Source organism: Falco peregrinus, chromosome Z, assembly GCF_023634155.1.
Source record: "Falco peregrinus isolate bFalPer1 chromosome Z, bFalPer1.pri, whole genome shotgun sequence".
NCBI classification, from domain to species: domain Eukaryota; kingdom Metazoa; phylum Chordata; class Aves; order Falconiformes; family Falconidae; genus Falco; species Falco peregrinus.
The window spans coordinates 23,447,707-23,462,922 of NC_073739.1; the positions used below are offsets into that span (position 1 = coordinate 23,447,707).

General features: G+C 37.3%; 1 protein-coding gene across 2 annotated transcripts in view; it reads right to left on the reverse strand.

Moving 5' to 3' along the window:
* APC (APC regulator of WNT signaling pathway) overlaps positions 1 to 15,216 on the reverse strand; it is a 102,842-nt gene that overhangs the window by 23,048 nt on the left and 64,578 nt on the right. Inside the window, exons 7-9 of one of the 2 annotated variants that reach the window (XM_055790265.1) lie at positions 12,847 to 12,930; positions 4,206 to 4,310; positions 458 to 556 (exon numbers count right to left, since the gene is read on the reverse strand). In XM_055790265.1, coding sequence (XP_055646240.1) covers positions 458 to 556; positions 4,206 to 4,310; positions 12,847 to 12,930 — 288 coding nt within the window. Of the gene's footprint in view, positions 1 to 433; positions 557 to 4,205; positions 4,311 to 12,846; positions 12,931 to 15,216 lie in introns of both variants that reach the window. The other variant, XM_055790264.1, reaches the window with a different exon arrangement.

Genomic DNA, 15,216 nt, shown 5'->3' on the forward strand with positions numbered 1-15,216 from the left:
CACATACTTTGAGCACAGTCTTTTGTGAACAGGTATTCATCACCTTGAAGGGCTTACATAACTTTGGGGTTTTTTTGTCATCCATTCAATTCCTTAACAATTGCATCTGTTTCATGGATTTAGACTCTGGAAAAGTATTCAAAGAACTGCTCTTATAAGCGTTAGCTTTCATCATGGATTATAAATCAATACCACAAGCTTTTTAGATACTCTTGTAATTTCTAGCAATTATTTTTTCCTTACCGTAACAACTCTTAACTGATCAAGTTAAAAAAATAAGGATTTCTCTGCATATATTTTAAAAGGTGAAAAAAATATTCTGTAATTTTAACTCCATAAAATTACTATGCGTGGATAGATTGTTCAGCTATTAGTAGTACTATTAGCAGAAACAATGAGGTTATTGTATTAGTAAAAATGTAGCATTAGCGACCTGTGGTTTGCAATCTTCGGTTACCTTGGTACCCAGGTGACTTGTCAGTCTACGAGGAACAGAATAGTTGTTACTAGAGCTCATAACACTGGCTGTCTCGTGGTCCATTCGAGCAGCAGAACCCTACAAATTTAAACAACAATTCAGTATAAAACAAAGTCTGAGTGAAAAAACAACTACTGCCTAATTCAGTTTCAACACTTAGTCATGAACCGTCAACTTAACTTTTGCTAAGTCAGGTCCTCTGCTGTGACACCACTTAGAGGTTACTGTTAGACTGGGGTTTATTAACCTCTCTTCCTGAAATTAAGTCTCAATAGTATTGCATTTTCAATAGGATTATTTTATAATTACTATTTCCACCGAGAAGGAGGAGAAGTGGGGTTTGCACAACGAATTATAATTTTTGCAGAAGGGAAAAAAAGCAGCCACAACTTTTATGTCAGATTACGGAGTGCATAGAAGTAAGCCTGTACTTCTTCAGAACACAACCAGGTATGCAAGATCTAACAAATAAAAAGAGATTCATCTAGACAAGGGGTAACTCCCTACTTGATTTGTCCATATCAAAACCAAATTATGAGTGGATCAATCTATTTAATTTTTAACGAAAAGCTATAAAATAATGCTGAGACTATTTGCTGTATTTTTCTAGAAATTAATTGTAAATAGAAAGATCCTACCTGTACTAGCAAGACTCAGTTATTAGCCTCTTTGTACTCTTTTAATCCACTTGATGTATTTACATTTTGCCTTTTATGATCTTTCATCCACTCTTTGCCTTTTTTCTTTCTTTGTTCTTGTTTTCTTTTTCTCCGCTTCTTACCTGTGCAGTTTCCCTTACTACAACCCTCCCTTGCACTCACTATACATTTAAGTAGCGAACACTTTTAGTATCAGAAAACTGTTTTGCTGAGGTAGTCACCAGTCTTTTGTTGATCCTCTACAAAAGCTAAAACCTGTTCATGAAATTATTAGCTCAATTTGCAAAACAACATTTTCAAACTATCTGGATCAATGTGTATCTTTTTTTTTTTTCCATAAAAAAATGTAACACTGAAAAAAACTGTATGAAAGAAATTTCAAAATAATTCCTATGTTTTTTGTAGGTGCACCATGAAGAAAGAAGACTATTCCTCTTTCAGTATTTGCTGTTCATACAGTTCAACATTTTAAATTTGAAGTTGAAAGTGACTAAGTAAAAGATAGGAATAACTTCACGTAGTGTTTGTCTAGACAGAAAAGAATTCTAGTTATACTGCAATACTTAAACACACATTATTATACTCATCTCTCATTTGAATCCAGAACATTTCACGCATGTTCCAGAGTAAGTATTATGCTAAGAGCATAACAAGAGTGATTTAAATTCACACAATTTATTCCAATATATATTTCCTATGTAAAAAAAGCCCTTATTTTCTCTATTAATGACTCAAAATGTTAAAGCTTAGAATGAAAATTATATTGGGTCTTCTCAGTCACTTGATCTGCAGTGCTAAGAATATGGGAACAAATTCCCAGATTTTTGCACCAAGCAATCCCTTCGAATCATCTTGACCTCAAACTACATTTTAAGAAATACAGGTTCAATGTAACACACCAGAATTCTCCATTAAGTTCAGTACGTTACTGCACGCAAGAAAGTAAAAAAGACTTAAGTTTGGAGCACTACCTATTAAATTCACCATGGTGTAGACAGAAATAGCATAATTTTCCTATTGTTTCCCCAGAACTGTATCAGCTTTGATTCAGATAACTATTTCCTTCAGAGCTATGATGTGGCCTCGCTACTTTGAGGATGCCAGGATGCCCAAATGAAGAGTAAATAAGTTTTCTTACTGACTCCCAAAGACTGGTGTGAACAAACTAGTTGGTGTCAGGTGTGTAGCCATTCATCTGAGAAGATGGGAAACGACAAGATGTTCCATGGACCCTTCTTGTGTAGAAGCCTCTTTTACAAAATGTTCTCCTACCTGTCTACTTCATCTTGTTTTCTCCTTTTATGTTTTACTGTCTTTCACTCATTGTTTTACTATGCTTGCCATTTACTGTCAGGTGATTTTCATATTTTGTGGCACATTTTCGTAACAAAATATTCAATCTCACTGAATTCCTTTGCAAAACTTGCATAACAAAGGTATGAAAAAAATTTACTTTAGCAGCAGGACAGTGAGCATAATGGAAAAGACAAGACATCTGAAAGATGGTGCACAAGAGGACATAACCTTTTGTGCATAATCCTGAAAAATCCTGGATTCAATTGGCAGTATTTCAATTAACATTGATTATATGACTACAAAACCAATTAGAACGGAATGATTTGGTTGAAACTTTATGCACTCCAGTGAACAGTCATTGCTTGAAGTATATTGAGCTGGTTTATCAGAAATAAATGTTACGCCTAATCCATTAAACCTCCTCTGTCTGGACTTGCATTGAATCTAAATAACGCCCAGATGTCCGTTTTAACACAGATTCAGCACCCTGGTTCTATCCACCTCCAGGAGGAAGCAATCTATGTGATGTACACATTTTTAAGAGGCAAAAGTCAAAACTGCACAAATCCTCAACACATGACCTCAAACGAAGTATGAATTAATCTCCCACTTGCATAGGTCTGCCAAGACATGACAAACCCTTCTTCCTTCCTTCCCTGGAAAATACGTTGTCCAGAAAAAACTGATTCATACACTAAAGATGGATGATGCAGCCACAGTGCATCAATTATTTAAATACATTATGCTTTCAGCCTCAAAGCAGCACTGAACTATTTTCTTCCCAAACAATAAAGCTGCCATAAGAATTAGAATCAAAGCCTCAAGCAATTGCTCAGATACACCTGATAGAATTTAATTTCAAATGGTGATCAAACATACTTCAAAAGCAGAATTATGGGCTGTGCTTAATGTTTATTTAAGTGAAATATTCTAGCCACACCACAAATCTTTCTAATAAATCTTCTTGTACAAGACACTTTCAGAAATATTTAAATAATTCTACTTCCCTGGAGTAGCAAAGATACTTTGCATATAAATTCAAATATTAAATTTGTAGTGTGAAGTTTTAAGAACCCAAATTACTGGTGAGAATGTCTGATATAGTTCGAAATCATGAAAGGAATGATCACTAATAAATCAGAGTATTTTTAGCCAAAAACAGAAGTCAGATTTTGATAAATATTTGTTTTAAAGGCAAGAACGTACTGCACCCCTCAAAATATTCCACTAATGTATTTCATTGATAAAAGCAACAGCAACAGAAGATTATTTAGAATCATTTCAGCTCACTTCCAGATTACCTCAGATACTACTGTTTCAAAGCTTTATCTAAAAAAATATTAAAGTAACATTAATAACAAACCTCCCATTTGGTTCTCTTATATTTTAAAAAAAATCACTGGTATTTCATTGATAATTTCTAAGGTGAAAAACTGAACAATTTCCCGTAATTAAACCATATTTCCAGTATTACAATTCACCTGCAGTAAAATATGTTTTCTATAGTTATCTCCTTCATAGCATTAGGCTCATTAATCATTCAAACAAAAGAAAAATGCTCCCTGCATTATCAAATATTTATACTTCATCTTACTAAAGATTTCCTTCCAATAAATACAAGAAATTTCTCACATATAGATGCAAAGAAGAAAAACTTATCTTTTTAAAATGAGCAAGCACACAAACACCATAAGGTATATTATACTCATACATAACCATTGTACATTTAAAATATTTAATTATACTATCAACAAACAAAATCATCAATTTACCTGACCGGTACTGCTAGTGGCCACACTGATTTCTGCTGCTCCTTGACCTTCATTCTGCCTTTCTGTATCATGGGAACCTGCATCATGCTTGCTTTGAGGTGTTCTCTGTTAATGTAAGAGTTTATGAAATTACATAAAGAAAAGAAGTACATTCTACCATCGAAAGCTTTCTAGACTGTGAATGCATCAATGCCGCAACCTCACAAAGCCATTGAACAATACTTCGCATTTCATAACCCTTAGCCTCAAAAATTAACAGCTGAGGCTGAGTAGCTTCGAAAAACTGCAAGATGAAAGCGAAGCGTGTCCTCTGAGGATTATAGCCCTGCAAGACAAAGGATTTGCTGTGACACACAGAAACACCATTTTCCACCAGCTGTGCTCACATCGCTATCAGAAATGTAACAGAATTGGAACAAACAACTGTCTTCTCTGCACTGTCACATGATCTGTGCATTTACTGCAGACTACAGCTAGCACAGGTCAATTAAGCTTTGCATTCAAAGATGAATAATTTCTGCATGAACAGAAGAGTATCTCTACTGTAAGAGTCCTTCTAAACTTTAAGGACAAACAGTGCAGGAATAACCACTTGGATGCAGTAAAATTTATATAACCTGATACTAATCCATCTGATATTTCATCAAAACAAACTCAACTGATCTGGTTAGCTGTTCCTTTTTTCAGTTCCTTCAGGAAACCCAGTTTTCTATACATGTATGCGAAAATTAAAAATGGTGTCCCTGCTGCTGACAGGGATAGTGTGATCAACACAAAAATCAGGCCTTTACACAGTTTTTTCATAAAGCAAATAGAATTAGCAAGCAGTGCTAATGAACTGTGCGCAGTATCCAATATTATCTATTAATGTGTTTAAATATTTCAGATTTTCAGAAAGACATAGATAATCCTGTCCATGGAAGGGGCTTGAAGGCTGGAGTTGAGTATCACCTTACCTCTGAACAATGGTTATTCTCAAAGTATTAGTTCTGATGCCAAACCTTATTTTCAGACTCAGAGGCTGCCACCTTAACATACAACACTCTTGTATCCCTCTCAATTAATTTGTTTAACACTTGGTATATTCAATTCAGTTTCTATGCAGCTCTGCAATGTTCTTAAGCAGTACAGCTTATGACAGCATAGTCTGCCTCACCTTGCTTTATGGAAATTTCTCTTTTAACTTTGAGCAGAAACATACTTTTCATCAATGTATGTACAATTAAACTTCTTTAGTTACTGGGTGATCAAACTCGTACAGTATCACTGGCTTACTATTTTGTTCATATAAAGACACTGGAGTCTCAAACCCATAAAGTATTTAACGAACAGTATTTCAGAAACCAGTAACTAAGTAAATACATGTGATGCGGTAATTCAGGGATAAACTTAAAGAATGGAATTATACAGTTTAATTAGCAATAAGATACATCAAAGAACACAGCAGTATTGGACAAAGTAGTAACGTGAGACAACTGAAATAAACAATGGGTAACATTTTTCTTCATATTATATGTTCAGTTATGGAAACTGAATAACCCATAAAGCAAAACTCACAAAATATTTTAGGAGAGACAGTGTCACTATGCTTTCAAATGTGATTTGCAATTTTATAACTTGCCATCTCTGCCACTGTGTATGAAATGGTATTGTTATTGACGATTATACAAGAACTAAAGAAATCATGGCTCCCAAATAAGCATGCAGACTCATTTAAGACCAGGCTGTGCCATACTACATGCTGAATAAAGTATAATGTACGATATGCTGAAACCCTGCCTCATGGTACTTTCACTCTCAAATACAGTGTAATCATGAGTTTGACAAATTCTAGATCTCAAGCCTCTAGTACAACTCAGGACAGAATTTTCCAGTCATTAAGTGACAGTAATTTTCAATCCCATGAAGAAAGTAGTATTCAAGGTACCTAGAGGCAAAAAGCTGAACTGTTCATTAGCTGGGCTCTGACCCATTTGGTCACCTGAAGGGGAATACTACTACTCTTCCAAGAACACTCCTGGGTTTGCAGCAGGTTTTTTTGGGTGGTGATGATGGTGTATCTATTAGTTTTGATGCATCTAGAGTACAAACACAGAGATTTCATTCCCTGACAAGAAAAGCTTCTGCTCTTCTCGACACTCTGTCCTTCTCCCGTTCACATTATTTTGTTTGCTACATGCTGTTTATGAATGAAGTGGCTTCCCATTCTCCCCAGGCACTCTCAAAAATACCCCAATACACAAAGTAGTCAACATAACACCCAAATGAATTTATAAACATAAGGCAATTTTTAACAGTTAATAGTAGCACTTATCTAACTTTAAACGTAGTACGCACTCACAACAGGCACACATGTTACTGTCACAGGAGTCATCAGCTGGGCTTGAATGTCAAATCTGCAAGTCCACAGTGAACAGTTTTTACCACTTCAGCTACTCAAGTAATTTGAAGCAAGAAGCTTTCCCTTCATGCAGACTGGCCCAAAGGAGTTAACAATAACACAGGTGGCAGACAGCAGGTATTTACTGAAAAATGATTCTTTATATAAATAGATATTTATTATAGATGTATTAATTTATGTTGAACAAGTATGAAAAAATATTTATTATATATGCATATTATATAAAATATAAAACCAACATGTATCAACACACGTATGTGCGATTAAAATGTGGTTTTGTATAGATATAGCATGACTGTAAATAAATTAGCATCCATCTGTCAGACTGTGGATCAGTGGTTGTAAATACAACATAACCCCTGCAAGTATGCCCCCTCTTCATATTACCTTCTAACACTGAACATAGGACATGTGGATGAAAATACATAAATTACAACCACATCAGCAAAGAACCAAAGCCCAAAAGCAGCAGCAGACTCTACAACCTCCACAAGGTACAGCAGCTAGAGAATGGCAAACAGGTCCCCTGGGTTAAACAGCATCATCTATTCTAAAGCGTGATTTTTGCAGAGGCTTATTTTAGAGCCCCCTATGATTCGTGTATTCTGGCATCACACTACAAAAGTCACTCCAATGGAGTATGACAATTGACAAATTGATGCTTTTGCATTAAAATGGTGGAAAGCCACACGTCTATTACAGGAAGATAGAGCTGCTGCTCCCACCTTGTTTGCCACTATTCTTTAAGTGTTTCTGAAGTCAACACTAATTATCACTTGTTAATTATTGATTTCCCTGTATTTACTAGTAGAAAAATGATAAATCTCTAGCTATTTTATGGCATCTGCAAGCATAGTAGGCCTTGATTGTTTTTGCTATGACAATAATTATGATTATTTTTAAAATTTGTATTAATTATTGCTATGGCAATAAATTAAAAAAAATATGTATCTAATACTTTGTCAACATGAGTTGCCAAAGCAGCTCCTTGTGTATTTATGAGGAAACTCTTTTATGCATAAACCACTGGGTTTTTTTTTCCCCAATAGTCAACTACTCTATTATTTTCTGTATACTGAAAACTACAGATAACACATACTGGTATAAGAAAGAAGGTAAGACAAAGAACAACACAACAACCAAAATAAGAAACCGTAGGGTTGAAACGATTTTGCTGCGGTTGAGTCAAAGAGAAAAAAAAAAGTCTAGTGAGTCAAATCCTTGAGAAAAGTTCTGTCCATCACACTTTGAAGTTTAAAGCTTGCTGAGCATAATCTCTGTACAAAATGAACCCCTTACATTTTATCTACAGCAACACTGCCCATTGAAAATACTTCACATATTTCAGATGATAGATACTATGAAAGAAAGGCCTGTACCAGTATAACAAATTGAAGCTCCTAGGTGAAACACGTGCCAAGAATTTGCTTTTTCCTTTTATGTAATGTCATGTTTGTACCTGACAGCCAAAAACTCTCTTTGGAGGGGTCTAACTCTACAGTAGATGGTAGATTTCAGACTTCATTACGAAAAATCTTGCAAAATAACTAACAAGTCCATAAAATTTGAAGGCACCATCACTGTAGGTACACTACTTCAATGTTTTCCAGTATAATTTACAAGACTTAGTAATTTGCCAAACCTTAGAAACATGTGCCAAAATTTTCTGTGCTCACTGATTTCCAAAAGCTATTTTTATGGTGCACAGTAAGACCAGATATTGTCCCCCAAGACATACTGCACTTGGATTCCACAGTGAATGGCATCACCACAGGGACCAACTGTATTCAGCAGACAAGCTATGGTATTTATTATTGTTGTTACTACTATAAACTTAAGAAGCACATTCAATTTGGTTACCACTATACCAGGCACAGTATAAAAATAAAACGAATGCCTCATGTTTGTATTTTTCAGTTATATGGACTCTGCAGTTTCACTGCTACTACCTTCCCTCCTTGCCAGCAGGCAATTTCAGAATTAGAGCCAGCTGTCTTCCATAGGAGATGGCCATCCTTTAGAAATTATTAAAACACACTGTGAAGTATTAGTAAGTGTGTAATGAGTGCCTCCTTTACCACCAGCACCCTGGTAACTCTGTCTTAAAACACATATGTAACTATACAACCTGCCATTAAGACACTTTACAAGTAAGACACACCACAACAAAATTTTGATTTATTAGAATTTCCAAGTATCCATCAGCCAAATAAATTGATGAAAGAAGTGAAGAACTAAACCAAAAACTTCTTTAATTCTGTAGCTGCACCTCAATGCTGTTCTGAGTCCTTGAGCTTACATGAATCCAAAATACAGAGGTTTTTTTTCATCAGAGATAAACACACTAGGGACATGATCTGTCTGACTAAATGAGGCAAAAATACCTGTTGAGAGGCTGGCCAATTAGGTAGGGGGTGTTTTAAACTAGAAATGATGGTATACAGAGCAATTCCTCAACAACCAAGTAAGAAAGCTGGGGATAGGGCAGGCAAGACGAGTGCCCTGGTTGGTAGGAACACAAAGGCAATCCACACAATTCAGACGAAGTAGAATCCCCTTGAGCACAGGCATATAAGGAATAAGGGAAGCAGAACAGCCTTGTGGGGAAAGCTCTCAAGCATGTTCTGGGGAATTGGCGTGCTTGGCTGTCTCTCTGGCATGCCTCTACACTGATGCACGCTGCATGGGGAACAAGGAGGAGTTAAAAGTGTGTGCAGCCACAGGGCTATGACCTCTCTGGGATTGTGGAGATGTGGTGGGATAATTCATATGACTGGAAGGCTGCAACTGAGGAATACAGACATTTTAGGAAGGACAGGCTGGGAAGGGCTAAGGGGAGACCTTATTGCTCTCTGTAGCTACCTGAAAGGAGGTTGTAGACAGTGAGTGTCAGTCTTTTCCCAAGTAGCAAGCTACAGAACAAGATGAAATGGCCTCAGGTTGTACCAGAGGAGGTTTAAATCAGGTATCAGGAAAAATTTCTCCACTGAAAGGGCGGTCAAGCATTGGAACAGGCTGCCCAGGGAAGTGGCTGACTCAGCATCCCTGGAGGCGTTCAAAAGAGATTTAGATGTGGCACTTCAGGACATGGTTTACTGGGACTTGGCAGCATTCGGTTTACAGCTGGACTTGATCTTAAAGGTCTTTTCCAAGCTAAATAATTCCATAATTTTAAGACGAGAAGAGGGAGTTGTCCGTTACAAAAGACAGCAGCTAGAGTGTGTGGAGCCATCCCTGAGGTCAGGAGAAGTCTGGAGTCAGGCAAGAGCTTATGGGTAAAGATTAGCAGGCAGACCAACAGTGGTGCTGTTGTAGTAGATGTCTGCTAGAAGACTTCCTGATCAGGAAAATGAAACAGATGAGACCCTTTCCGAACAACTGGAGGAAGCCTCATATGCACAGGCCTCGTGGAGAATTTCAGCCTCCCTGGTATCTGCTGGAGGGGCAACAATAGGATGAAATATTCTAGGAGATTTCTTGAGGCTCTGATGACAACTTCCTGACACAGGTGACTGAGCAGTGAAGAAGGAGAGGTATTGTGCTGGACCTGATACTTAAAAAAAAAAAGGAAGAACTGGTCAAGGACATGAAAGTTTGAAGCAGCCTTGGCTACAGTGACCACAAGATAGTAGGATTCAGGATCCTAAGAGAAGGGAGAAAGGCAAAAAACCAGGACCACAGACCTGCACTGCAGAAGAGCTGATTTCAATCTCTTCAGGTACCTGCTTGGAAGAATCCCAGGGGATACAGCCCTGCAGAGAAAAGGGGTGCAGGACAGCTGGCTAACATTCAGGAATCACCTCCTCTAAGCAAAAGAAAGGTCCACCCCAACAAGTAGGAAACACAGCTAGGGTAGTAGGAAGTTTGTATGGGTAAGTAAGAAGCTCCTAACTGAACTTGGGCGTTAAAAGGAAGAGCACAAGAGGCAGAAGTGGGGTCAGATGACTGAGGAACAAAGACTTGCTGCCAAATCATGCAAGGATCTGAAGAGCAACAAGGACTCCATAAGTACATGAATAGCAAAAGGAACACTAGGGAAAATGTGGGCCTTCTGCTGAATCGGGAAGGGAACCTGATAACAAAGGACACAGAAAAGGCCAAAGTACTCAGTGCCTTCTTTGCCTCAGTCTTTACCAATAACAACACCCTTCAGGAATCCAGGTCCCCAAAACCAGAAGGAAAGTCTGGAGCAAAGACAATTCACCCTTGGTGGGGAGTCACCAGGTTAGGGAGAGCTTAAGCAAACTGGACATAGGTTAAGTCCTAATGGTTTAATGGGTGGCACACATGGGTGCTGACAGACAGGGATGATGCCATTGCAAGGCCACTAATGAATGGTCATGGCAGCAGGGAGAGATTCCGTAACACTGGAGGAGAGCAAATGTCACTGTCTTCAGGAACAGCAAGCGAACTACCGGCTAATCAGCACCACCTCCATCCCTGGTGACTGAAGGTGATGGAGGAAATCCTCCTGCAAGCATTCCCAAACATGTGAAAGACAAGGTGGTGACTGGGAGCAGTCAGCAGGGTTTTAGAAAGGGGCAGTCAGGCTTGACACTTCCACAATGAGACGACTACTTGGTGGGTGAGGCATGTTTTCTGCATCAACTTCAGTAAGCCTCAAACACTGTCTCCCATAGCATTATCACAGACAAGCTGACAATGTGTGGGTTGGCTAACAGGACAGCGATGTGGACTGAAAACTGGTGGAACAGCTGGGCACTGGAGGGTTGTGACCATTAGCACAAAGTAAAGTTGGCGGCAAGTCACTACTGAGGTACCGCAGTGGTCAATATTGGGACCAGTATTGTTCAACATCTTCATTTTTGACCTGGATACTGGGACACAGTGCACCCTTACCAAATTTGCAATGACAAAAAACAGGGGAGAAGCCAATACACCATATGGTTCAGTCACCTTTCAGAGGGACCTGAACAGGCTGAAGAAATGGGCTGATGAGAATCTCATGTAGTTCAACAAGGGGAAGTGCCAAGTCCTGCGCCAGGGAGGGACAACACTGGGCACCAGTACATGCTGGGGGCTACCCAGCTGGAAAGAATAGGACCTGGAAGTCCTTGTGGACAAGCTGAACAAGCTAGCAACTGACCCTTGTGGCAAGAAGCCCAACAGTATTCTGGACTGCATTAGGTAGCATGTTGCCAGCAGGTTGAAGGAGGTGACCCTTCCTCTCTACCCAGCTGGTGAGGCTGTACCTGGAGTACTTTGCCCCTTTGCCTCTCCAGTACAATAAAGATAGGGACTTACTGGAGCATGACTTACTTTAAGCACCACAATGATGCTTAAAGGACTGGAGCATCCCTCCTGTGAGGAAAGGCTGAGAGAGCTCAGACTATTCAGCCTGGAGAGCAGAAGCCTCAGGGAGGTCTCATCAATGAGTATAAATGCCAGGACTGGCTAATATGTCAAAAGACCAGGCAGATTTAATTATACATATTACTGTCTGCTTCACTTACAAAACAAGTTTCCCTCCAAATCCTGGAACTATGAAACCATTATTTTTCAAAATGGAAAAATATACATCCCTTAGTAATCCAAATGCCGTTCTGAGCTTTCACAGTAGTTATTTTGGATGAGGAAAAAACATAACATATTCAGGTCCAACATACAATTTATATTTAACTTACCACTACAAGAAATGGAGTTGACCTTGTATGAATTTCCACTGCAAGAGCAGGTTTTGCTAATGGCAATTACTACCATGGACTTTATAATTTACAGGAAACATTACCTTGCATTTCTTAATATAGAACCCAGTACTTAAACACTAAAAATATGCTGGACTTCTATAATGAAGTCTGATAGAAGCTGTATTCATCCTTTTTAAATCTTAACTCCCTTAAAAGATAAGGAAACCATGAAGATGCTTATCAGAGATTCATATTTAGAAAGGCATGTACAACTGATTGTTGTAATTATTTGCCAAAACCAAGACTCAGTCTTTATAATAAATTGCATTTTGGCATTTTTACTGAAATTTCAAGTTAAAAGTTTAACTGGTATGTCATTAGTGATTAAAGTTCAAGAGCAGCATGAATACTAACCCAAGTATTCCGCTTTCAGGAATAACAAGTAACAGCCTACATATATTGACTAGGTTAGCTGTGACATCACTAGCTGATGGAAATAATCCTGCCTACCACTTTGTTCAAATAATTTGGGTATTTTTTTAGAGAAAGCTACATACCATAATCGAAAGAAGGCAAGTAATCGCTCACTAACCTCTGCTTCAGCTGCTTGTGATTGTAGGAGCTGTCGTATACGAAGAATGTCCTTCTCTATTTGTTGAATTCTTGCCACCCTCACCTGAAATGAATGCATTTTCATGTTTGATTTTGTTAAAAAACTCCTTTTACTTACTGTATAGATTGACAATATACAGATTTCTTTGCAAATACTGCCGAATACAATCCAAACCTACTTCATTCATGTGGCAATTCAAGTATTCTTCATAATAAAACACAGGCATGATTGCAAACATTCAAAACATTGTGAGTAGCTGGGTTTTTAAAAAACCTGATACTCATTTGGATACAATAGGTAATCACACAGTACACACTGAAGTACAAAAAACCACTCCAGTTGACTTGCACAATTCTCCTGTTTCAGAAAACTGGCATTTTGGGCAATGTTTAGCAATTTATTTTACTTTCATCTCAAATGTTACAAATCTACTTGCCTTACAGAGACTTGTGAGAGATTTATATTTGCAGAACATCTTGAAGGGATGAAAACCTGAATGACTTCTATTATATTCAGTTATTACAATGATTTGGGATTTTTGCTTATGCACAGCCTCTGAATATTTTCTGCTCCTACAAATCTCAAAGAATTTAACAGTCTAAATATGAAGACAACTACATACTGCTTCTTTGGTCTGTCTAGGATTTCTGAATCAGAGTCTGTAACGGCCATATTGCTACTCATTTCCCACTGCAACCATCCTGTGGTTAGTAAAGGGAATGTTAAAAACAAACACTACAGGATATATATACTCAATACAAGTTGTACTGTGAAGCAGTGTGTGTGTATATATATATATAAAAATCCCTATATGAGCTTGATAATTTAATAATGTGACATCATTTGACTTTAGAAGTGGGCATAAAATAATCAGCTCAATCATATCAGGATATGAAGAGAACGCCAAACTGATTGAATACTTTTTGTGTGTGTGATGAAAAGCTTAATGAAATGGACATATAGTTGAAAGAAAAATCCTGATTCTTTTACCTGATTAACATTTACAATGCTACGCTAAAAAAGAAAAGGCTTTGTGCATCTAGTGGATGCTGCAAGGACCATTATTATAACCAATCTTAACACGTTTATAATCTGAAAATGGGAAAGGTGCTAATGCCAAGGTACACATGGAATAGAAACATTGTTACCTACAAATTTTAGGAAAACGTAATCACAAAATAGAATGAATTCCTGAAACATGTATCATAAGCAGTTACGGGAAAAGTACCATAAACATCAGCATTTAGTAGAGATGCAAAGCTACAACACTAAACTATAAATTTGGTTTGAATTGATAAAACAAATTATCAGAAAATATGCCAATAAAAATATGAAAGCTGCACACAGAAGCTTCTGGTTAACATGAGGCAAACAGAAAATTCATCCCCCTCTTTGCTTCTGGATCAAGAAATTATTAAGTATTAGAAAGACAATAAAAATATATCCCTGGAAATTACTGTTGGTGATGTGATGCATAACTGACAGAACATGTCCCTCATTGTCTTTCAGGACAACTTCAATTTCCCCTGAATCTTTCTGTGTAACTGGAAATTTACGCCATAAAGGGCATCAAAAGAATGTGAGTATCTGTACATACACACCTAAACACTGGAAATTACTTTTGTGCAGATGCAAGAAAATAAATATTGCATGATTTGTCCAGTATCACTGATGGGAGTCCTCAAAAGGGACTGGAATTCAATCCACCCTTTCCAATTTTAGTCCAGAGATTTAAACATCAGACCATTCTTCCTTCTGCTAATACAATATTCATATTACAGCAAAATTGAGGAGTTCCATTATCCAGGAGCATATTTTGTACCTAACACTGTACAAGTAGAACAAAGAATGCATTTGTTGCCACAAAGGGGTACAGCCTAACAAAAACAGAGGTATACAATCAAACAAGCACCAAGAATGGTTTTAACTTTAGAACCTATGAAAGAAACATCACTTTTTATTCCTATTTGTTTACAGTATATTCCCATTCATTGTAATATTTACTCATTACCTTTATTAACATAAAATTGTTGGATAAAGCAACTTAACTTTTAGAGTTACAAATTATTTGTATGTCACTGCTATAGTAAGACTTCTAACGAAAAAAATTCCCCATATTCACAGTGACAGAAAAAGTCACTTTCTAGAAAGTAAAAATAAGGAATACTGTTTTGTTTTTAAAAGGCTAGGTTTTTTCCCCCCAAATAAAGATACATAATAAACAAAGTTATTAATGTGTTGGTCTACATATACAAATAAGATGACTCTATGAATCTAACCAGTACTGAAATCTTCATCAGTGAAGACTACAGGATCCAAATTTTCTTTTATCTTTAGTGGTTTGCTGTT